The 25761-nt window shown below is 45.3% G+C and overlaps 1 protein-coding gene across 1 annotated transcript in view; it reads left to right on the top strand.

Moving 5' to 3' along the window:
- Positions 1-25761, top strand: part of LOC127619177 (neurotensin receptor type 1-like) — a 60086-nt gene that overhangs the window by 16176 nt on the left and 18149 nt on the right. The window contains exons 2-3 of the mRNA XM_052091968.1: positions 2643-2802; positions 23826-23910. Coding sequence (XP_051947928.1) covers positions 2643-2802; positions 23826-23910 — 245 coding nt within the window. The remainder of the gene's footprint in view (positions 1-2642; positions 2803-23825; positions 23911-25761) is intronic.

The raw sequence follows: 25761 nt of genomic DNA, 5'->3' as shown, positions 1-25761 counted from the left end.
AATCAACATGATAATGATGCTAATGTCCTGTGGTTTCTCATTGGTCTTTTATATCCCATCAGCCTCACCAAGCAACCTACTGGTACTCTTTTCTTGCAGGAAAAACGGAGAGGGAATTAGATCTCATGACTCAGATGTTAATGCTTAAAAGTATTCTGAATTACTCTGACGGTTGGTGTGTTTTGGAAGGTGATAAGTGATTGTATTTTCTATTTATCTGCTGTTTTGTTGTTCCCCAGTCAAAGCTGTTTAATAAATCTTTCAGCATGTCTGCTATATGACCAGAGATGTGAAGATAAATATAGTATCTGAAGCTTGTGGAGTGGATGTCTGATCCCCTTGTGTGTTGTATGGTGATTATACTGTAGACGGATTCTCAAGTTCTTTAAAATGATAATGACTGACCAAGTGAATATAAGAATAGAAGAGGGGGGGCAGAAAGAGACAAGTCTCCTTCTCTTTCTTTATCTGTCTGAGTCTTTCATCTCTAGAGTTCCATATTTAAGAGGTCTATTGTTTAATTAACTGATATGTTGCCGAGTATCACATCAGACATCCATGCATATTCTGCCTATTATAATATATTAAATAAATTAAAGGTCATGCAATTTGTGCACCATTGGCATCACCTAATGGAATTGCAGAAAGCAATGTGCCACTGATTAAACAAACAGAGCAAGGTTTTTATACTGCCAAACAGATATAACGATTACACTTTTGGGTGAAATCAACCTACAAATTATGTATTGTTGTCTCTGCATATAAAGCTGGGATAGGAGAAAGTAATGTTACAGTAAACAAATAAGCTTTAACTATCTGAAAGGTCAGTGGATGAAACAAATGACATTTAATTACTTCAGATATGTGAGTATTTAGGATTCTTAACAAGTTGTCTAATTGACATTGCACCTTGTCTGAGTGACCTCAAGAAGAGGAAAAGAGAAACTGATTATATTCAGTGGGTTAATTAAATCTGTTTATGGAAATAATTACTGCATGTCCTTGAAATAACAACACAGTACAGAACAGAGATTAAGGAATAGTTCACCCAAAAATTAAAATGGTCTCATCGTTTACTCAACCTTATGCCATTCCAGATGTATATGACTTTCTTTCTTCTGCTGAACACAAACAAAGATTTTAGAAGGCTATGTAGCTCCATACAATACAAGTAAATGCAGACCAGAACTTTGGAGGCCCAAAAAAAACACATATAGGCAGCATAAAAGTAATCCATAAAATCCATGGTTTAATATATGTCTTCTGAAGTGATAAGAAAGATGTGGGTAAGAAACATGTAATTAATAATCAAACACAGTTCCTGTTTAGATCCTGTTGTGCCAGTTGAACTGCCTCCCATTTTATTTGGATGGTGCAACTAACCCACCGATTCTTGAATAACAAGTTTAAATGTGCATTGTTATTGTAACAGGGTTCAATGGAAAGGAGGAGGCAGGAACCTTCATGCCCTGCATGCCGGCAGGTCTTCCCCACCTTCCACAACCTGGGAGGGAGACAAGGGGAGAGAGAGAGAGAGAGAGAGAGAGAGAGAGAGAGAGAGAGAGAGAGAGAGAGAGAGAGAGAGAGAGAGAGAGAGAAAACTTACTTGTGGTTCCCAGACATGCCAGCGCCTGGTCCTCGATCACTCCTCCACCCTCTGGCGGACAACAGCCACTCCTCCCCAGTGGACCGGAGCCAGTCCTCTGACCCCTGGTGGACGGAACGTCCTTCCGCGTTTCTGCGGCTGGTAGGGAACTCCTCCGTCCCCCGGTGGATGACTGAGGCTGCTCCTTTGAGGTGATTGGTAGTGGTGAGGACTCTATGATGGCCCATCCCTCCTCCTTCCCGGGCTTCAGCACCAATGTAACAGGGTTCAATGGAAAGGATGAGGCGGGAACCAGGCGAAGCAATGTTTTTAATAAACTTAAACACAAAGACACACAAACATAAACACATACAGGGCAGCTGCCTGTAGCTCTCTCTCTCTCCTGAACTGCCGCATCTCTTTGCACCTATCCCTCTCCACAGCTGATTAGCCCGATTGGGGGCCGGGTGTGCGTAGTCACAGCCTGGCCCTGCCCTCCTCCTTGTTGCAGATATTTTGATATTGAACTACATAATGTTATTAACATAGTACTTGCTACATAAAGAACATTTTGGAGATTGTGGGTGATGTTTTTCTTTTTTCAATGTTAAAATACTTTCTACTATCCCTTTCAGACAACCTTAAGTCAATTAAAGGTTTATTTCCCTGAAAAGTGTATATGGATTTGTTTCCAATAGCCTAAGTTTGGAGCGGGACTACCTGTTTGTTTAATCAATGGCAGGTCTGGTTTGAAAACAGTAATTCATTTCTTCATTCCATTTGGTGACAATAGTGTCACTTCATTTTTAAACTGTTGATTACATCATTTTATGTGAAGTTCAAAACAAAATGACCCCCATTTCCAGTCTTCAGCACTTATTCAGCACTCCGCATTAAAAATCTTAAAGGCTTAACAGTTAATTGTCTCATCCTAAAGTGCTGCAAACTTTAAACATTTCTTAACATTTTATTAAGAAATTTACCTGTAGCTCTTTTTATGGGTATCATAATGTAAGAAGGTCTCTTACAGTCTATTTATTCCCACCTCTTCCTCAAGGTGAATGCCTTCCTGTCCTTTGTGGTTCCCATGACTTTGATCTCAGCATTAAATGGAGTCATAGCCAGCCAGCTGCTGCGCAGCCTGCGCATGTTTCAGGAGACGGTTGCTGTTGAGCCCAACCGTGCCCAATCACTGCGCCATGGAGTCATGGTGCTGCGTGAGTACCTTTTTGTGTTCTCAAAACATACAATATAATACCATGTTAATAGATAATGTCCTGTATGCATACAATCAGCTGCATATAAGAGCAAAGTTTGGATAATTTAAATATGATTGAAAATGACCAACAGTATACTTGAGGAGACTGCAAGAACAGTGTCATTCCAGTGTATATGTAAATAAAGGCTGTCATACATCCCATATTATTAAAGCTGCATTACATAACTTTGGGCTCTCTATCGACATCTGTTGGTGAAATCTAAAATTGCAAGCAATTTATGGAGGAACATTTTACGTGAGTGGTATTTCAGTACTGCTCTTCTGTGCAGATGAAGCTCACGGTTTGAGGTCACTTGGACTTTGCCTGTGATCATTTGGAGATATCAACCAGCAGAGTCATAGCATGCTATTTTCATGTTAGTATTGTTATTTGCAGTGCTGGGTAGTAATGGATTACATATACAGCTAAAAACAATTTGAGAGCACTTAAGCTACACTAAATGCACTTACTATTTAAAAAAATAATCTTTGTCTGTCTCTTCCTTCTATACTATCATCTTTAGTGCTCCAGCCACTGTGAGCACTTGGCAGTGTAATACTGAAAATTAACTTTTGTATAAATAATTGCTTGTAATATTCCTCATTTGTAAGTTGCTTTGGAAAAAAGCATCTGCTAAATGACAATGTAAATGTAAGTCATTCGCAATTTATTTATACCCCTAATTCTTCTTTAATCTTTTACATTTGTATTTATTTTATTTTAATTCAGCCTACTGCCGATATACTGTAAGTTTGTTAATTCTTTGAGTGTTTTCAGAAGAGAAGTGTAGGGTTGTGGAATTGCCACACAGACCTGATACCACAGACACTAGCCAGGTGGCTATAATTACACTGAAGATGTAGTGGTCTGAATTAGCAAAAAATGTTGAATTTGCGAGTGGAATTTGCATGCTACTCCCCCGGACATACGGATATATTGTTTGTCTCTGTGTTTTCCCTCCACAAAGTATTTAGATTTTCGTCTGGGGCCTTTTAATGCTTTTTATTAATGTTGGGGAAGGTCTTCTTTTCATTTCCTTTTCTTTGAGGAGTAAAAGACACCACAGAGGCTAAATCTTGCCCGAAGGGGAGGTTAACATGTAGCAAAACATCACGTGGTCTCACCAGCTGCACATGGAAGTGGTAGGTCCTGCCCAAGGGAGATGTGGGTCTACCAATAGGGAAACCGTAACGTGGAAAATACATCACAGGGGGTTACAGCTGGTAACCTACCCCAGTACAGGGCGTGCTAGCACACATACTGGGTCTGACTATTAATTTGCTCCACCGAATTCGCCAGCCACAGGGCTAGGGAGGAAGGACTTCCAGGGTCCACGGTCTCGTGAACTTGCATGGGAGAAGAAAGCACATGTCTTCACCTCATGGAGGGGAAAAGCACAGTATGCAAGCGGTATACCCGGCCAGCTGTCTTGTAAACTTATCTGTTCGTACCTGATAATGCATGGGACGAAACCGGCTCAACCTGGAGATCATAAAATCTTTCAAAGGTATTGGGTGTTGCCCAGCCCGCTGCCCTGCAGATGTCTGATTGACAGGTGCCATTGGCAAGTCCCCAAGAGGATGCCACACTCCGTATAATGTGCTCTTAATCCCAAAGGGGCGGGCACTTTGCCCTGTGTCTGGTATGCTGATGCGATGGCATCCATGGTCCAGTGGCCAAGCCTGTGTTTGGAGACAGCGTTCCCTTTCCGCTGTCCACCAAAGCAGACAAAGAGCTGCCCAGAGCCTCTAGAGCTCTACGTCCAATCCAAATAGATGCGCAAAGCACGTGTTGGACACAGTAACGATAAGTCGGGGTCTGCCTCCTCCTGGGGCAGCTTTGCTACTAGGCTCACCACCTGATCCCTAAACGGAGTCATGGGGCCTGGGCACATAGCCCGGTCATGGTCTCAAGGCAGGTGTTGCTGACAGAGAACGCCTGCAGATCCCCAACCCTTAAGATGGACATGAGAGCAGTCAGGAGGTCAGCCTTTGATGAGACCGCCTAGCTCAACTGATTCTAAGGGCTCAAACAGGGCTCTCCGCAGGCCCAGGAGGGCAATGGAGAGATCTGCAATGGAGAGATCAAACGAGGGAAAGTGGTGTAGCCTAGGAGGATCCCGTCCTCTCAGGTCATGCTTCCTCAAATACTTACCGTCCACTGCGTCGTTGTGCGCCGCTACAGCAGCTACATGCACCTTTAAGTTGGAGGAGGACAGCCGCCCCTCCAGCCTCTCCTGCAGGAAGGAAGCACTGACCCAACTGTGCATCTCTGGGGGTCTTCGCCTCGGGAAAAACTTCAATTCGTGAACAAACGCCACTTCAAGGCATATGGCTGCTTCATAAAGGGAGAGCGCTGGCCTCTTATCACTCTCAAGGGCAAAAATTAGCCTAATCAGAGGCCAGGTGTGTAGCATCATGACCTGGACCTGCCATTTACCCTGCCACAACATCTTTAAAAAGATGCTATCCGTCAGTGTGTGCTCTTTTCGCTGCTCAACACAACTCGGCTTCGAAAAAAAATCTGAATGAGTGGTTGCAAGCCTGCTCCTTTTATACACGTATGTCTGGGGGAGTGGCATGCAAATTCCCCTTGACAATTCCCATTGGCCTTTTATCAAAGATCAGAGGTGTTTGGGGCTCCCAAGAGCGAACCCTAGTGTCACTACATTGACACAACATCGAGTGAGTGACAAGGGAAACTCTGAAACTTACTATCCTGCCCACTTTGTGTCATATAACCATGTCTGTTGCTATTTCTTTAGAAGGTTTTAGTCCAGCAAATGCATGAAAATGAACAAATGCATGTCACACATAAATGCTGAAACTATTGCATTAGTGTAGTAAAGTTAGTTTTAATTTTGCCAATTGCTTTGGTACTCTGCTTCAGAAATATAAACTAATGTGATGTTGATTCACAAATATAACTTGAATATTGCCAACGAAAGAACACGTCTGTTTAATGTGCCACAGGGGTACCTATCCATAATTATAAATGAGAAATGCCTGTTAAACACAAATGTATTTCAGTCTGTCATTAAATGATGGCCTAGAGCACTATCAGCGTCATGGGGGAAAACATGCAACTCTCTTCATATTCACATGCAAATACATTTCCGATCCATGTTTGTGAATTTGTGGACATAAGCACCACTCAAAGGATTACACCATCCCTTCTCAGAATGAAATGCATAGCTAATGTATAGCTGCTGTAATGTCTACATAAAATCCAGTGACCTTCACTAATTAATAATTCTGGAAGTATGGAAAAAAATAATCAAACCTGGAAGAAAAAAAACCCTCTTCTAAACAAAAATGATTCACACCATCGTATTCTTCCATCAGCTAAAACATACATATCAGTTAAAATGTGTTTTTGACTTGTATGGCCATTTTTATGTGCCTTTTCATTCTGTAACTTACAAATAGAGAGTAAAACACACACACAAATTATATCAATTCTCATATTTACAGTAGATAGTCCCCATAATTTTATAAAAAAGTTCTAACATTTCTAATGTCCCCATAATTCAAATCACTTAAAATACATACTAAACTATGTTTTTTTTTATGTAAAAATGCAGAAAGTGTTTTGTGAAGGTTAGGTTTAGGGGATAGAATCTATAGTTCATACAGTATAAAAATCATTATGTCTATGGAGAGTCGTCATAAGGATAGCCACACCAACATTGTGTGTGTGTGTGTGTGTGTCCTCATAATCACGATTAGTGTTGTGAAGAGTCCCACTGAGTGTATTGATCAATGAACAGAATGTTAAAAAGGGCCTGATTTCCAGTTGAAATCTAATAAAGTCTCAGTATGGATAAATACAGCCATAAACTTGAAAAGTTTAATTATTAATTAAATTATGAATTAAAGTATAATTTAATTCAGGATGTCACAAACCTGTCTATTACAAAATACACCTATTACAAAAACTCAGATTATACTGCAGAGGCTCTCTATACTCCCTTATTGTCCAGGGTGATTGTAGGTATTCATTCTTATACATAGGCATACATTTTGTTCATTCATAGAAACAGCATTCAATATATCAATGTTTTGACAGCATCTAAAATGTAAAACTTTTTACAACTTTACAACGTTAGAGACATAAATGTTAAACAAAGTTTGGTTGAGAAAGTAATCCAGGGATCCGAATGTACGGGATTTCCTGGTAGAGAAAGCACACAGTTTTACCTCTGCCGAGGGAAAGGGCGCTAGGTGCAAGCGATCCACCCGGCCAGACCGTCAGCGTGTTACTGAGTTCTACCGGCTCTGACCTGAGAAAACACGGGACGATACTGACTCAACCCTGAGATTTTAAAATCTCGTAAAAGTATTAGGTGTTGCCCAACCTGCTGCTCTACATATGTCTGCCAGGGAGGTGCCTCTGGCCAGTGCCCACGAGGACGCAACAATCCTTGTTGAGTGTGCTCGCATCCGCAAGGGGGGGGGGGGCACGGCCTGGGTGTGATAGGTCAATGAAATGGCGTCCACCACCCAGTGGGACAGCCTCTGTTTGGAGACAGCGTTCCCTTTCCGCTGTCCACCAAATCAGACAAAGAGCTGCTCAGAACGTCTAAAGCTCTGCGTGCGGTCCAAGTAGGTACGCAAAGCACGTACCGGACACAGCAACGAAGGGGCTGGGTCTACCTCCTCCCAGGGCAGCGCTTGCAGGTTCATTACCTGGTCTCTGAAGGGCGTGGTAGGAACCTTGGGCACGTAGCCGGTCGCGGTCTTAGGATCACATGTGTGTCTGCCGGACCGAACTCCAAGCAAGTGTCGCTGACAGAGAACACTTAAAGGTCCCCGACCCTCTAGATGGAGGCGAGCGCGATCAGCAGAACAGTCTTTAGAGAGAGGGCCCTGAGTCCAACTGATTCTAGCGGCTCGAAAGGGGGTCTCTGAAGGCTTGGCCGGGAAGGATTTAACCTCCGGGAGGCTCTTAGGAACCTGATGATTAAGTCGTGCTTGCCCAAAGACTTGCGATCTACTGAGTCGTGGTGGGCCGCGATAGCAGGCACATACACCATCAAGGTGGAAAGGGACAGCCTCCCTTCCAGTATGGCTCAGTGAGACAGTTTGAGTGACACTCAAATGTTTCATTCATTCTCCTTTTTGGACAGTAAAATTTTATTGGAATTTAAAGTGCACAATAATCGCGGTTATCTCAAATAACTGCGGTTAGATCAGATAACTGTGATCAAATGATTATTTAATAATAAATAACAGACCTAGTCAAAATACTTTTTGGGGCCACTATATGCTCAAATTCTAACAATTATTTCCACAGCCAATTTTTCTTCCACAACCTTCACCCTTCACTTTCCCAGTACTGCAGTGCTTGATATCCAGCAGAGTTAGCTAAGAACATAGTAAATTGCCCCCAAATCACTCTGTCAGAGTGACAGCACCTCCACTCAGGGCGAGGTGATCCATAGTTGAGGTGAATTTAAGAGCTGGCAAAACACTGACTGTCAGTCTGTAATTAAGTTAAATCTGCCGAGGAGACTTTCTTTTGCTTGACGGAATCACTCAGGGTCAGAGTGTTGGCAGTGCTTTTATCCATTCCATCCAAATGTATCTAATGTTGCCTCCAATTGCTTCTACATCAGCTGAAGAAGGCAACATCATCTTTGTTTCCTTTCAGATGCTCATAATTGTTTCACAGCAAGATTACACATACCATTTTGAATCCTCTTTTTTTGTTTCTCAAATATGCTTTATACAAGCACCTTGAATTATTCAAGTTACATTTACTGCAGTTGTATAATGAGTCTTAATCTGCTAAATGAGAGTACCCCCCATTAATTAAACTGGAGTGAGGGCAAAATTTTACAGAAATAAAATTGAATAGCATTGCATAATTATCAAATTTGCCACCTAAAACAAAAGATCTAATTAGGCCTTATCAAAGCACAGTACCAAGCAGGATTTTATTCATATTGGAATGTGTTTATGCTTCTGTTGAATTTAAAATGTAATCAGCGGAGAGGGATACAAAGAGATGAAATGGACAAGCTTATTTGTTTCTCCCAGTCCCTGATACACCAGAAAATCCAATAAATATAAGTTTGTATGTGTGTTTAGGTTGGTATGCTGTACACGGCACCCATTTGTAATGCTGATAGCACTGTCTGAACCAGTCAGTGTTTTGTTGATCTGTTGCTCCACAGAGGCATAATCCTCTCCTGTAGGCTCTATCACTGATCTGTATTTATATTTCTTTATAAAACCAAAGCTACTGAGGGAACAGTGTAATCAGCCAAGCTTTGAGGAAATAAAGGCTGAGTGACTATCCAGAACACACACACATGCCCTCATACCCTCATTCAGACCCTCATTTCATTTAAAAGCTAACAAGACAAATGTGAATTCTTGATTGAATTTCAGACCATTTCAACAGTGGCTATGGAGCAATCTAGCCCTAACACATTAACATTCACATACTGTTGCATTCTGGTTTACTGCTCTATTAGGGTTAAGATAAGGAGATGAGACAGGTAGAATGAGAAGAAAACGAAATTCATCAAAGCAAACAAGATCTTTTAAAGTGGTTCTGAAACAATGGTGTTAACTACATTGAAAGAGTTAAAGGTGCTCTCAGTATTGTAAAAAAAATATATAATAATAATATTTAAAAACTTTTTTATTTTTATTAATTCACATGGAGTGTGTCAGGACATGTTGAGATCATATAACCAGTTGAATACTACTGGTTTTATCTCAGTAATCATGGTTTTTACAATGGCAATAACATTAGCCTTTAGCATTAACCATTAGTGTGATGCTGCATCCATGCTGCTAGGTGTCAATATATGTCCAAGACAGCTGCCATGTAGGCAAGTGTAACATAAACAAGAAATTACTAATTGTGCCTTTACTGCAGAGATCTTCTATACTGAGATAACAACCTCTGCGTTTTTAACCTCTGCGTAATGGTCTACTAGCGTGTTATGACTATTTGCTGATACCATACAAATGAACGGGGAGAGCATTAAACTGACACCAACCTGTCGCAAAATTGTCTGTGTTTTCTCTTATGAACAGCAATTTTATTGCCGTAAATTCCACACATAGTTTATTCCAAAAGGATTGTTTAGTGTAAAACATGTTGTACATTAGCTGACATGCGGTCCATTCATTAAGTGATGAGCTGCTTCCTCACAAAAGAAGTTTATTCAGCACACTGAAGTGTCTCCTTGCCAATGTACTGCCCATAGAATGTCTATGGGACTGCCACGTTTTTTGGGGGGGTTTTTTTCCTCAGATTATAGGCTTCACTTGGTAGGCTCTGTATACAGCCAAAATGCAGGCTGCCATTTTACTACTTCAAAATTAAACATACTTTACAGAACAACATTTACAACATTTCATTATACATATATTGTAAGTAAGGCAGCAAAGATTTCTGATTAGCAATTTGTGCTGTTTTGTGCAGTACTTGGGTATTTGACACATTCACATACACACTCATGTATTTTTATTTTTTAAATGAACAAAGGCTTTTTGTAAAAATGTATGGGTTGTGGTCAGTTATTAAATTATAAATATTATTATTATTATTATTATTTACTATTTTTAATAACCTTTTTTTCCTATACTAATTTATTTTATATAGTCCTACTTTGTGACAGCTGAATTTTTGAAAGTACAAATATTGTATGTGATCTTTCAAATAATGTTAGTAATGTGACAACTTTGTGAAAGCTGCATAAATAACAATTATTACAGAATTATTAATAATTCCCAATATAGGGGCCTGGGTAGCTCAGCAAGTAAAGACGCTGACTACCACACCTGGAGTCACAAGTTTGAATCTAGGGCATGCTGAGTGACTCCAGTCAGGCTTCCTAAGCAACCAATCTGCTAAATGAGAGAATCCCTTTATTATTGGGGGGGATATGCTGCTTAAAATAGATTTAGTAATAATGGCACATTTCAAACAAAGTTGGAGGTGAGAATACCCAAATTAAAATCTTCCATTTCCAACCTCGATGCATGGTCACATGTAAACACCACAAGATAGTGCCATGACTCAACAAGAAGTTTTCAGGTTCTTATGACATTTATGGCAAAAACATTAAAGTCATGAACACAAAATGCTTGCATTCTCTGACACTGATGAGCCAATTTTCTGTGACTTGTGCCACAGTAGACCTTTTGTTGGTTCAGACCAGATGGGATTGCCTTTGTTTCTCTTGCACATCAATATGTCTTGGGCACCCAACAGCCTGTCACCGGTTTGTCCCTCCTCAAACCACTGACAGCACCAAGTACCCACCCCCCCACTAGGAATGGCTCCTGACAAACCGGTCTGCGAGCGCGGAACTCTCGAATCAACTCAGGGTCGAGGATGTCTCTGGCAGGAACCCAGGAGCGCTCCTCAGAACCGTAGCCCTCCCAATCCACCAGATACTGCGAGGACCGTTGTACCTGATGGGAGTCCAGTATCCGATGGACTGTGTAGGCCAGCTGTCCATTGATAATATGGGGTGGCGGAGGAGGTCTGTCTGGGGGGGGGGCAAAGGGAGAAGACAAAACAGGTTTTGGGGGGACACATGAAACGTGGGATTAATCCTTAATGATCTAGGTAGGTACAACCTGTAAGTAACTGGATTGAATTTCCTGGCAATGCGGAATGGTCCGATGAACCGTTGGGAGAGCTTACGTGATTCCACCGTAATGGCAGGTTTTTCGTGGAGAGCCATACTCTTTGACCCGGGTGTAGGGAAGGGGCAGGTCTGCGATGGCGATTGGCCTGTCGCTGATAGGTTCGCGAGGTCCAGAGAAGCTCAGGAAAGACAGGGGGTGCGAATCCAAATTGGCACTCGAAGGGTGACATGCCTGTAGCAGAGGATTTCAGGGTGTTGTGGTCATACTCGGCCCACACATTGAATGACGACCAGGAGGATGGATTGCTAGCAGCCATGCACCTCAGGGTTTCTTCCAGCTCCTGGTTAAATCTCTCCGTCTGTCCATTGGACTCCGGATGGAATCCTGAGGACAGGCTCGCCATCGATCCCACCAGCCAACAGAAGGATTTCCATAACCGGGAAGAGAACTGGGGTCCTCGATCAGAGACAATGTCCTGGGGAAAACCAAAGTGGGAAGTGGAAGGAATCTGGAAGCTTTGGAAAATCTGTCTATAATGACAAAAATGGTGGTATTACCGTGGAATGACAGGAGGCCTGTGATGAAGTCCATGGAGAGATCAGACCAGGGGCGTCGAGGGATAGGAATTGGAAACAGAAGATCCTGAGGGGCACGGTGAGAAGTCTTGCTCTGGTTGCACATGGTGCAGGCCTTAACAAACGTCTCTGTGTCTTCCTTAATCATAGGCCACCAGAACCGCCTGTGGAGAAACTCGAGGTTGCGACTGTAACCCGGGTGACAGGTGAGAGGAGATGCATGAGCCCACTGGAGAACTTGAGTGGACAGAGTGGGGAACGAACTGACAGCAAGGAGGGCTATTGCCCGGATCAGGTTCTCGGACTTGAGCCTGATTGACCACATCCACGATCTTCCACCGCACCGGCACCACAATCGTAGTGGGCTAAAGCACATAACTGTCAATCAGAAAGTCCCTGGTTCGATCCCCACAGCCACCACCATTGTGTCCTTGAGCAAGGCACTTAACTCCAGGTTGCTCCGTGGGGATTGTCCCTGTAATAAGTGCACTGTAAGTCGCTTTGGATTAAAGTGTCTGCCAAATGCATAAATGTAAATGTAAATGGTTCCGGTTGTCCAATCAAACTGTGGATTATGCAATTGCAGCCAGGGGTGACCAAGAATGAGTGGAAATTCCGGGGACTGGATGAGATGAAAAGTCAGCTTCTCTTGGTGATGATGGACTGAGAGAGAAAGAGGCTCTGTGGCCCGGGTGATGCCTTCCACGCAGGGGTCTTTCGTCCAAGGCTATAACTGCAAAGGGCACAGGTAGGAGTCCAGACAGGATTCCATGTTTGTTGGCCCAAGCAGTATCCATAAAATTTCCCGCTGCTCCCGAGTCCACAAAAGCCTGTAGAGGGTGACTGTGGGAGTTCCACTTGAGGGTAGTGGTAGAAAAAGACCAGAGTTAAATGATAGGGAGGTGAGGGCAGCTCCCGTTACAGTCCTCCCTGAACTGCACGGTGTCAATCGTTTCCCTGTAGATCAATACAAGTCACTCGGAAGTGTTCGGTTCCGCCACAGTACAAGCAGCAATGCTCCTGCATGTGTCAATCTCGTTCTGCATAGGCTCAGGGGGTTCTTGGTCAGCGGGTGAGTCAAGGATAGGGGTTTGATAGATGGGTCTAGCTGGCCTGCAGTTGAGTGCCCTTTCTCGAAGACGATTGTCCAAGTGAATGGATCTCAACGATCTGCTTCAGAGCAGGGAGAATCTCAGCCAACAGCTCTGAATGTTTGGCCAGCAGTTCCTCTTGATCTGTTTCTCATGTCCCTGGACACTGGCTTCGAGCCGGTTGGAGTACTCGGGGAGTGCTTGTTGTCTCTGGATCCATGTTGACTTGGTTTTCCAGTCACGAGCCGGTCTCGAACCTGGGTCTCTGCTGAGGGAGTGGTACAGACTATCCACTGAGCCACAGAGCACTAGGGTGGGCCCAGAAGGAAGACAAACACAGCATGTAAGATAAGTCCAAACGTTTAATAATAAAACATCTAATGTTCCAAAAAAGTCAACTTGGCACAAGGGGAAAAATCTTCTGAATCCAATGAAGAAAACTTGAAAAGGAAACATCCAAAAAACTCATTAAGTCCAGCAAGGGGGGAAAAAACCTAGAACTTACACCTTGTAGTTACAGGGCAGGCTAAGACAGCAACACTAGGGACTGGTGGCTAGCACATTGAAAAAACCAAGTGACAAACAAGGGAACTGAGGTATCTTAAATACATAGTACCAAACAAGACACAGGTGAAAACAATGACATTAAAACAGGACACAAAGGGAAACAAAAACAGAGAACTAGGGAAATCTAGTGGGCAAAATGGGAATTACAGGTAAATACATGACACCTGGCAGCTTGGAAGTTACTGCCGGGTATTCAATTCGTTCGCCGTCCTCCGCATTTCAATGCCATGTTTCCCACTACCGTGAAACCGGAACAAGCACATTTACTGTTACCAGAACTGCAATATCTTCTGCTCAAAGGGGCCATAGAACATGTTCCCCTTCCAGAGAGAGAGTCAGGTTATTACAGCAGATACTTCCTGGTTCCCAAGAAGGATGGGGGATTGCGTCCGATTTTAGATCTTCGAGGCTTGAACCGCTAAGTCAAGGCACTCAAGTTCAAGATGTTAACTGTCAAGATGATCGTGTCACAAATTCAACATCGCATCACGATCAATCTCATGGACGCATACTTTCACAGAGAAATACTGCCACAACACAGGAAGTTCCTGAGGTTTGCTTTCGGGGGTGAAGCTTACCAATATCGGGTTCTCCCATTTGGCCTAGCCTTATCACCAAGCACATACACAAAGTGCATGCAGCACTGGCTCCATTGCGACTCCGGGGCATCAGCATTTTGAATTATATAGATGACTGGCTGATACTAGCACAATCACAAGAACTGGCATTACAGCACAGAAATATTGTCTTAGCTCATCTGGATTCTCTGGGGTTGAGACTCAATACTACTTATTAAAGGAATTGGGGATTTGCAGGCTCTGTCTGTCTTGCCATCCTGCTTACACTTTGCCCCAGGAATGGCGAAAGTGATATTGCAGCCTCATCCTGACTACCTGCCTAAGGTTCTTTTCTCGACCGTACATCCGGTCACTCTTGAGGCCTTCTGTCCTCCGCCATTCACAATGCTGGATCAGGAGAAACTTCACAGACTGTGTCCAGTCTGTGCTCTTCAGGCCTACATACATCGTACTTGCTGGTGGCGTAAGTCAGGGCAATAATTTGTTTGTCATGGGGGCCTTAACAGAGGGGCAGCCGCCATAAAACAGACAATGTCAGATTGGGTTAGGGATGCTATTACCCTTGCCTATAAGGCGTGCGGTCAAGCTTCGCCAGTAGGCATCAGGGCTCATTCTATCTGTGGGGTCGCTTCTTCTAAAAACTTTGGCGGGGGGTGCCCCTCTACAGCATGTTTATAATGCGGCAGGCTGGTCCTCTCCGCACACATTCATAAGATTTTGACAGTTTGGATGTTAATGCCACTCTGGGCTCTCACGTCCTTGAGTCAACATCACAAACTCATGTCTAAGACCTTTCGTGTTCTTTCGCACAAACTACACAACCGTAAGGGGTCCAGACACCCACAGTGTGGCGGCGTTGGTATTCTTGTTCCCAAAGCGCTGAATTAAGCATTAAGTGTAGCTTTTGATAGGGAACGTCTCAGGTTACTTGTCTGTAACCCTTGTTCCCTAAAAAAGTGGAACGAGATGCATCTCTGAGGATGTCACAGGACTGCTCTTTATACAAATATACCTGACGATGCACCTGTGGCACATCTATTTATAGCTCCTGGTACTGGCGCATTCTGATGATGTCACCAACAGAGGCTATAAAGGTTCTTGTTAATTTCATTGACATGTTGCACACATGTTCATGGCTGGTCACTCCTAAAGATGTTCCCAAAGTGCAGCATCTCATTCTGCTTTTTCAGGGAACAAGGGTTACAGTCAAGTAACCTGAGATGTTTTTTTGCCATCTTGATAATTATGTCAAATGATGCTTCTCTGATTTCACACGTCAGATTTCAGACTTCGTGCGCTGTTCCAATAAATATTTTCAAGTAGAAAGTGGGAAAACTATTGTGTGCATGGGCCTTTTGTCAGTGTTTCATCTCACTTTTTTGAACCGCTTTCAAGTGAAAGGGCCTAAAGTCAAAAGTCACACTGCAGAACATGGTGACTTTCCATAAGCATTTTATTTCATCTCCTCATTTACATGGTTCTATTTTGATAATGATACAAATAAAAAAAGCAGCTAATGTGATTGCTGATGGCAGAAACCTCTGATAACTGAGACAGGATTGCCATATTCAGAAGAATCAAAAATTGGTTAACTGGGATCAAAATGTATCTGTCTTCAGTTTGCTTCTCTTGTGTTTTATCTTTTAATTACCTCTAGCCTCATATAGGGAAATTATTCATTTTGGTATACTAGAAGAGCCTTGGGCTAGATTTAATCATTCAAGAAAGCAGATTAAAAAAAGTATTGTCAGAAATATTATTAAATTTACAAAATCTTAAGCTGCAGTTAAATGAGTCTGCATTTCTGCTTACATTTTAAAGGACATACATCTCTCACTTTCATAGGCAAAACCATACACACACAAACACACACAAACATACACAGAGACATATAAATCACCATCTGTGTGACAAATGGGTGACTAGTTTGATCCAGAAAAAAATTACCTGACTGTGGTTTTCAAATTTGTCGCTCTTTACTCTGAGAGATACACACAATAGAAGGAGCATTATGCACAGTCACTGTTGTCTAAACAAGCTGTTTGATTGTAATTAAGCAATCAAAAAAAAAGCATTCACCGCTCTTCCGTCTAAATAATCTTTTTCATCATAAGCTGCAGCAGCAGTTTTTTTTTTTCAGTATTGACCAATACCACTTTAAATGCTATTTTACTCTGTCTTTCTTTCTAATCTCTATTCACCGAAGCAGATCATAGCGCAAAGCTGCTTCCGCAACTGGCTGCTTCAGTGTGGTATACATGTGAAACGTCTCGGTTACTTAAATGTAACCCTTGTTCCCTGATAAAAGCGAAATGAGATGCTGCGCTGGAAGCACTTTGGGAACAGCTTTAGGTGTGACCGGCTGTGAATATGTGTGCAACACGTCAATGAAAATTGACCGGAATTTATAGCCTCTGCCTGTGTAATAATTGGATGCACCTGCAGCAGGGCTATAAATAGATGCGTCACAGGCACATCATCAGGTATTTTTTCTAAAGAGCAGTCCTGGGCATCCCAGTGCAGCAGGGAAGCACAGCATCTCGTTCCGCTTTTATCAGGGAACAAGGGTTACATTTAAGTAACCCAAGACGTTCCCTTTACAAAAAGCTATACTTCTGATGCTGCGCTGGAAGCGTTTTGGGGACAAGAATACCCACGCTGCCGCACTGTGGCTGTCCGGACCCCCTACGGTTGTGTAGTGTGCTCACAAGAGCGTGAGAGGCCTCAGTCATGAGCTTGAGATGTCGACTCAAGGACATAAGAGCCTGGAGTGGCAAGAACATCCAAATTATAAAAATCTAATGAATGTGTGCGGAGAGGACCAACCTGCCGCATTACAAACTTGCTGCAGAGGGAGACCTCTAGCCATGGCTTTAGAGGAGACGAACCCTCTGGAAGAGGTGGCCGCTCCCCGGATTAGAGGAGACATTGCACTGTTCATAGAGGTGAAGAGGTCCTCTTCTGCCCTGTAAAATCTCATCCAGATTTGTTCCAAGTGGAGGGAGCCCTAGCACTTAAAATGGTCTCGATAACCTCAGGAGAAAGCCCTGTGTACCTCAGTTGGCACCCTTCAGGGGCCAAGCATGAAAGGTTCCACAATTCAGGCCGGGGATGAAATATTGTCCCCTGTGCCTGAGAAAAAAGGTCCTTCCTGTTTGAAATCGCCCAAGGCGAGCCTTCGAGGAGAGATATTAACTCTGAGAACCATACCCTGTTCGGCCAGCACGGCGCTATCAGTAAGAGGCAAGACCCTTGCTGGCAAACTCTGGCCAAGACTCCCGGGAGCAGAGAAACTGGGAAAACGCATACAGACGCATTCCGGGCCATGTATGCACCATCGCGTCCAGACCCAGGGGGGCTGGGTGACTCAGGGAGAAGTAGAGGAGACATTGCATTGTTCATAGAGGCGAAGAGGTCCTCTTCTGCCCTGTAAAATCTCACCCAGATTTGTTCCACTACTTTGGGGTGGAGTTTCCACTCCCGCGTCGGTATTTTGGACAGTAAATCTGCTCCCACATACGGGCATCCAGGGATATAAACTGCCCTAAGTGACAGGAGTTGCCCTGGGCCCCAAGGAGAATCTGATGTGCCAGAGATTCAGCTGACGTGAACGTGGACCTCCTTGATGGTTTATGTAAGAGACTACCGCTGTATTGCCCACCCGCATCAAGACATGGCAGCCTCTGGAGGAAGTATTTCAGGGCCAGAAATACAGCCATCAACTCGAGACAGTTACTGTGACAACCGAGCTGATGACCCTCCCATTCCCCTTTAGCTGGACGACAACTTAAGACCGCTACCCAGCCCGTCAGGGAGGCGTCTGTCGTTAGCAGCCTGCGATGACGAGATGCACCTAGAGTGGGACCCAAGGTAAGAAACCGGGTTCTGAACCACATAGAAAGGGAACGAAGCCCACAGCGCGTAACCCTTATCAGCCTAGTGGATTGGCCCTTGGATGAAATCTGGCTTTGAGCCACAACTGAAATGGTCTCATGTGCAGAAGGTCCAAAGGGATCACCAGGACGCAGCTGCCCTGAGACCTAGTAATCGTTGATACTGATGAACAGTGCAACCTTGGCCTAGCCTGATTTTGCTCAGGGTGTTCTGAATGGACTCGATTCGAGCGGCAGACAATTGTGCCCGCATTGTGATCAAATTCCATACGATCCCCAGATAGGTGAGTTAGTGAGTGGGAGAGAGGACGCGTTTCCTGGCATTGAGCCTCAACCCCAGAGAAACCAGATGAGCTAAGACGATAACTGCCAGTTCTTGGAACTGCGCTAGGATCAGCCAGTCGTCTATGAAATTCAGAATGCAGATGCCCCAGAGTCGCAAAGGAGTCAGTGCTGCATCCATGCATTTCGTGAATTTGCGGGTTAATAGGGCTAGGCCGAATGGAAGAACCCGATACTGGAAGGCTTCGCCCCTGAAAGCGAACCTCAGGAACTTCCTGGGCTGTGGCAGAATTTCTACATGAAGATATGCGTCCATGAGGTCGAGCGTGACCAGCCAAATGTGATGTTGGGCTTGTGACATGATCGTCCTGATAGTTAGCATCTTAGACTTGAACACCCTGACTGAGCAGTTCAAGCCTAGAAGATCTAAGATCGGACACAACCCTCCACCCTTCTTGGGAACCAGGAAGTATTTGCTGTAAAATCCTGACTCTTTCTCTGGAAGGGGAACACATTCTATGACCCCTTTGACCAAGAGATTTTGCAGTTCTTTCCACAGTAGACATGCCTACTCCGGTTTTATGGTTTTGGGGTCCACGGCATTGAAACACGGAGGGCAGCAAGTGAATTTAATTCTGTAGCCATTTTCTACTGTTCTTAGGACCTACATAGAAATACCTGGCAGAAGTTTCCAAGCTGCCAGGTTCTCTGAGATGGGTATTAATTTTGACACTTCCTGTTGAGGGGATGTCGAGTGTTCCGCTTCCTTGACTAAGGCAGGAAGCAACGGTACACCCAACGTTTTGTTGAAAGCCTCTAACTCCCGAAACACCAGAGGCGGCAGGAATGGAGAGGTTTCATGGAGGTACCGGGAGGGCCGAATGATTGATACACACACCACGTCCCGAGGGGGGCTACTCCCACAAGGCTGGGCGCAAAACCATCAGGGTTTTTTTCTTCTAGAAATAACTGCCCTGAGGTCTTGCTTTGGGGGCTGCTGAGGGCGACGAACCGGAACCTAGTCTTTACGAGGGGGAGCACGATTCACCACACTTTGTTTTTGAGCCTCCCGTCTAGAATGACCGGGGCGGGGCTGTGTGGCCGACGGCCCCTGAGTGTGGTGAGGAAGGAGAAAGCCTCTTTGTCGACCATGGTGCCCACACTCATGTCCTTCAACAGATTAGCCTAGTGCGCCTGTAACACTGCCATAGTGTGCAGGGCAGCATCAGCCTGACCTGCTGCCTGATAAGCTTTCCCCACAAGCGTGGAGGTGGTCCTGCACAGCTTTGTGGGGAGAGTGGGTCTCTTTAGCGATGATGCAGTGTCAGGCGAGAGATAACCCACAAGTGTCTCTTCTACCAATGGTATCACCGAATACCCCCGAGCTTCAGCACCCAGGATATTCGAATATATCAACGTCGAGGGCACGAAGACACAGGAAGTATAAGGATTCCTCCATGAATGAGAATATTTGTTATGGATGTCATAGAGGAAAGGAAGGGACTGAGGGACTAGTGTTCCCTTCCCTCTTTTATTTATTTATAAATGGAACAATGGAACAACAACAGATCCATGAGAGAGCGGCGCTGGCTCTTGGAAGTAAGCAAGACGAGTGTGAAGCATTTTGACTGTAAACAGATCGCAATGCCTGCACCCGCTCTGCTGCAACGCAAGAGCAGAATGCTCTTCCCCCAAACACACAAAACAACACTGGTGTGTGTCAGTTTCAGCCATAGAGCGTAAACATGAGAACACACTGCTTGCTTTGTTTATCAGTAATTCTTTTTCTTCTTTTTTTTTAAAGAAAAGAGAAAGAGAAAGGTTTCTGCACACTGCCTAACAAATTCTAACTCCTAACAGAGGAAAGAAAGTTCTGACAGGCTCGTGAAACACACATACACAGAATGATCTGTGCCTGTGACGCATCTATTTATAGCCCTGTTGCTGGTGCATCCAATGATTACACCGGCAGAGGCTATAAATTCCGGTCAATTTTCATTGACGTATTCCACATATTCCCAAAGCACTTCCAGCGCAGCATCAGAAGTGTAGCTTTTTGTAAAGGGAACAGCTCCCTATGATTGTTCACTTGTTCTCTTATCTAAACTTTCCACCCGGAGTGGTCCATCTCATGAGACTGCCTCTGCTCGGCGATCGCTTCGGTGATGTATACATGTGAAACAGCCCCCTACGACAGTTTATACGTTCTCTTATCTGAACTCTTCACGTGGAGTGGTCAATCGCGTGAGCCTGCCTCAGCGAATGGGCGCTGCTCCGGCTTCATGCCTCTTGAGCTCTATTACAGATTTAGTTGAACGCGAGGGAAACAAAAAGAGTAACTATATAATTCAATCATTATTCCAATGTTCTCCAGTATTCCAATCTGGTTCTCCCACACAGGTGATTCCTGTCAGACTGATTACCTCGTTGTTCAGCTCGTTTAGGGAATGTTCCATTCAGTGATTCCGTTTCAAGTCATCTTCTAACATATCATGATTGTTCTCCCTTCAGGAGTGGCACAACAGTTTTCGCAGTGAAAAAGGCCAATTGCTTGACTGTGTCATTTGACTTTAGCTTGCTAATTTTAAGAAACATTTAACAATTTAGCATTTCTGCTTACTAGTTTCTGTATCTATAACATAGCCTGTATATTAGCTTTCTATGTTTCTATGCTTGTTGTCCGCCCTGTGTTTCACTAGCCCTTGTATAAACTACACTTCCCTTCACTCCCTCATCACTGCCGCCTCTGTGTTATTGTCCGCACCTGTTTGTTATTTTGTCATTATCGTGTCTGTTTATTTAAACCCCGCTGTCGACCCCGCTGTCCTGCCCCGGTCTGCGAGCCAGAGCCAACTCCTGCCCCGGTCTGCGAACCAGAGCTAACGCCTGCCCCGGTCTGCGAGCCAGAGCCCACGCCAGCCACGGTCAGCGAGCCTGAGCCCACGCCAGCCACGGTCAGCGAGCCTGAGCCCACTCCAGCCACGGCCAGCGAGCCTGAGGCCACGCCAACCACGAACAGCGTTCCAGCGTTGTCAGCCTCATCCGCCCGGAGGAAGAGGAGAAAGGGTCTCTGCTCTCCAGCCTCCGTCTACCGCAGCTCTGTCCCCAGAACCCCCTGTGGCTCTGCCCTCAGTGTCCAGCGAACCCAAGCTCGCACATACCACGGTCAACCAGCGAAGGCCTGTAGCCTTGACCATCCCTGAGCCAGCGCCTGTAGCCTGGACTGTCCCTGAGCCAGCACCTGTAGCCTCGACCGTCCCTGAGCCAGCGCCAGTGGCCTCGACCGTCCCAGAGCCAGCGCCAGTAGCATGACCGTCCAAGAGCCAGCACCAGTAGCCATGACCGTCCAAGAGCCAGCGCCAGTAGCCATGACCGTCCAAGACCCAGTGCCTCTCGAGCCTCCTGAGCCTTCCAGGGCTCCGGCCCCTGAGCCATCCAGGGCTCCGCCTTTTGAGCCTCCCGAGCCTTCCAGCGCTCCGCCTCCCGAGCCACCCAGGGCTCCACCTCTCAAGTCTCTCGAGCCTCCCAGGGCTCCGCCTCTCAAGCCACCCAGGGCTCCGCCTCTCAAATCTCTCGAGCCTCCCAGGGCTCTGACTCTCGAGCCTTCCAGGGCTCCGCCTCCCGAGCCACCCAGGGCTCCACCTCTCAAGTCTCTTGAGCCTCCCAGGGCTCCGCCTCTCGAGCCACCCAGGGCTCCGCCTCTCAAGTCTCTCGAGCCTCCCAGGGCTCTGCCTCTCGAGCCTTCCAGGGCTCCGCCTCCCGAGCCACCCAGGGCTCCGCCTCTCGAGTCTCACGCAGCTCCGCCAGCTCCCCAGTGGCCACTCCACCTCCCAGGCCACCTAAACCTGTCCCTGTCCTGTGGCCACCTCCCTGGCCTCCTAAACCTGTCCCTACCCGGTGGATGCCCCCCAGGCCACCTGACCCGGTCCCCGTCTCATACCCCCATGGACTGCCTGTCTGCCCTCTCGGCCTCCCTGCCTAATTGCCCCTTGTGCCTCCTTGGACTGTCTCTGTGTCCCTTGTGCCCCCCTTCGGTCTATCTGTTCTCCCCCTGTGCTAGCCCCTCACTCTTTGGACATTTTGTTTGTTGTTTTGTTGTTTTCGTGGGTTCTTTTCTTTGGACCGTCTGGAATCCGGTCATTTTGAGGGGGGGTTATGTCACGTTTTCCTTGTTGTCCGCCCTGTGTTTCACTAGCCCTTGTATAAACTACACTTCCCTTCATTCCTGGCTCTCATCACTGCCGCCTCTGTGTTATTGTCCGCACCTGTTTGTTATTTTGTCATTATCGTGTCTGTTTATTTAAACCCCGCTGTTTCCCCTCTCCTTTGTCAATCGTTATCGTTTCATGTTCGCTGTTCATGTTCCCTGAAGTCGTTTGATGTTTACTGATGTCTCCTGTTTATGCTCTCCGATGTTCGTTGACGATGTTCCTTGTTGTTCCTGTCTTCCACTCGTGTTCGTTCGAGGAAATCTTGCCCTTCGTGGATGTTTAATCAACCTGTGTTCTTCTGTGTGTCATTTTGTATTTGAGTTTAGTTTTTCCCATCGTGGACTTTTCCTTTGTTCCAGTGTTTGTATACTTTGCTTGTTAATAAAGTACTGCGTTTAGATCCAAACCTCCCGTCTGCCTTCTCCTGCATTCCCACAATCCTAACACTATCACAGAGATTATCGGGTTGATGTGAGAGATTAAGGCAATGTTATCAATAGGGCTGTGCGTTAAAAAAATCTTGACAAAGGAAACATCCTCAAATGCAGGATTACATTAACTTGCGAACTACTGAAATGTAGTTTCATTAACAAAGTTCAAAAGGAGCAAGTTCGTTTAATCTGACCAAACACACTGCCAGAGCAAGCATATATTAACAGCTGCTTACAGATGAACAATAGAGATGATGAGTCAACACTAGCTTTACATACTCTATTTACATACATTTTTTTAAGTTGTTATGTGTTGAAGCAAACAAAAAGTGGAAAACAAAATGTCAAGGCTTGATAAAGGAATAAAGTAGGTGCAGGGAATTGAGAAAGAAGTGAAGGTGAAATCTGTGCAGTCACTGGCCTAAGCTGCTCTGTATGACTGATCAATAACCTTGTTACTCCAGTCAAGAGTCTCATACAGACAGAACACAAGAGATTAGTGAGTCAATCCCTGCTTAACTCGGATCATTCCTGAAGTAGCAGATAAACAGAAAGGGGACAGATAAAAAGAAAGGAGAGTCATATGTTTTTCCCATAAGTGACTTTTAATGGCTGAAGCCACCAGCAGGGCTCTTGAAAAACATTTCATTTACACACATTACAAGAGTGGAAATGCCGCTCACTGTAACTGTCTTACATGTTGCTTTTTTTCTCTTTTGATTGTATTCACCGCAGGTGCTGTGGTCATCGCATTTGTGGTGTGCTGGTTGCCGTACCATGCCCGAAGACTGATGTTCTGTTACGTCACTGAATGGACACCGTAAGTGTCACTTAAAAAACAATCCGAAATCACAGCACATTCATAGCCTTTTTTAATTAATTCCACATCTGAAACTTTATCTCAAATCATCTACAGTGGCAAGAAATGTATGTGAACCCTTTGGAATTACATGCATTTACATCATGTATACGTTTTTCTTAAAATCTGGTTTGATCCTCATCTAAGTTACAATAATTAACAAACACAAACTTTTTTTAACCAAAAACACACAAATTATTGTATTGTTTTTTATATATTGTACATATTGAATATACCGTTCAAACATTCACAGTGTAGGTTTGAAAAATTATGTAAGCCCCTGGGCTAATAACGTCAAATAATGCTAATTAGAGTCAGGAGTTGGCAAACCTGGCAACCAATTATTGAAACGAGATTAGAGGTGTGGGTTAGAGATTCTTTGACTTTTAGAAAGCACTCAAACATTTGGAGTATTCACAAAGAAGCATCTGCTGACGTGGACCATGCCTTGCAAAAAAGAGATTTCAGAAGACCTATGATCTCGAAGAACTTAGAGTTCCCCTTCTGTCGCTCTCTCCACGTTGTGTCAGAGAAGCGACACTAGGGGTCTCTCTTGAGCGCCGATATTCACCTCTGAACTATGAAAAAAGGCCAATGAGAGTTGGCACCCAGTATTTGCATGTCCCGCCCCCGGACATACGGGTATTTAAGTGGTGCAAATACGGGAGTTCATTCAGAAAATTTCTTCGGAGCCGATGGTCGTGCATGCAGTCTGCTGCGAGTTACACACCAAGTTCCTGTTTAATCCTCTGATGCTCTGCATGCTGTTGGATCTGACGGCGCATAACAGCGGCTTTCTCATTCGTGCACGGCTGTGCATTCTTGCCCCTGGGCGCTTCCACAGCGCAGACAACTCGAAAAAGTTATTCTAAAAGAGTGAATTTCGCTCTAAAAGAGCAAAACACAGCGGCGTTGAACGTCCTTCTCAGGACGCGTCTTTTTAAAGACGATTTTCCGCCTCTGTGTAGTTTCTGGATGCGTTGATTCTCCCCACCTCTGACGGCCATAAAAACTGCCTTGCATTCCTGGGTTGTGATAACACGCAGGCAGCGTTTTTATGAATGTTTTCAGTACGAGAACATAGCCATGACAGCATTGAGGTCGTAGGCTTTTTCTTGTAGTGAGAAAAAGGTGCTTCAGCCGCCCCCCCGCGCCTCGCCTCCTTCCTTCGGGATTGAGGCAGGCGCCGCGGGCGATGAAAACGATCTGGGGACAGTGACGGGCTCAGTTTCGCCGGGTGAACCCCCTCGAAACCCCCCGCCTCCCCGGCACGCTTGCTTGTTTCCGTCCGAGCTCGGGATGAGCATTCTCTCCAATGGGTTATGTTTTCAGTGTGAGAACATAACCGCGGCAGCGTTGCGATCTCTGCTTTCTCTTGTAGTGAGAGAGAGCCATTTCAGCCGTCCCCCGCGCCTCGCCTCCTTCCTACGGGATTGAGGCAGGCGCCGCGGGCGATGGAGAACAATCTGGGGAGAATAACTGGACGCTTTCGCCGGGTAAATCCCCTCGAAAACCTCCCGCCTCCCCGGCACGCTTGCCTGCTTCCCCCGAGCTCGGGATTAGTGTGGTCTGCTCGAGCTCCCTGGCATTGGATGATGACATCACCGCTGCATCGGAGAGCGTAACAGCTGCGTCGGATGCGGATAACTCGCCTGGGCCGCCACCTTCGGGTCTCCGCCCAGTCTGAGCCTGACGCAAGAAGGTCCGCTATGCTTCCCCAGGCTAAATTGGTTCCGCTGGCATGTGCGCCGCTCACAGCCGCACACCCACCCCCCCACCCCCCCTGGATTCCTTCCCGGATGTGCATGACGA

The sequence above is a fragment of the Xyrauchen texanus genome, chromosome 25, assembly GCF_025860055.1.
Source record: "Xyrauchen texanus isolate HMW12.3.18 chromosome 25, RBS_HiC_50CHRs, whole genome shotgun sequence".
Taxonomy (NCBI): Eukaryota; Metazoa; Chordata; class Actinopteri; order Cypriniformes; family Catostomidae; genus Xyrauchen; species Xyrauchen texanus.
The sequence above is the reverse complement of the archived record's forward strand: the minus strand, read 5'-3'. Positions and strand labels throughout refer to the sequence as shown.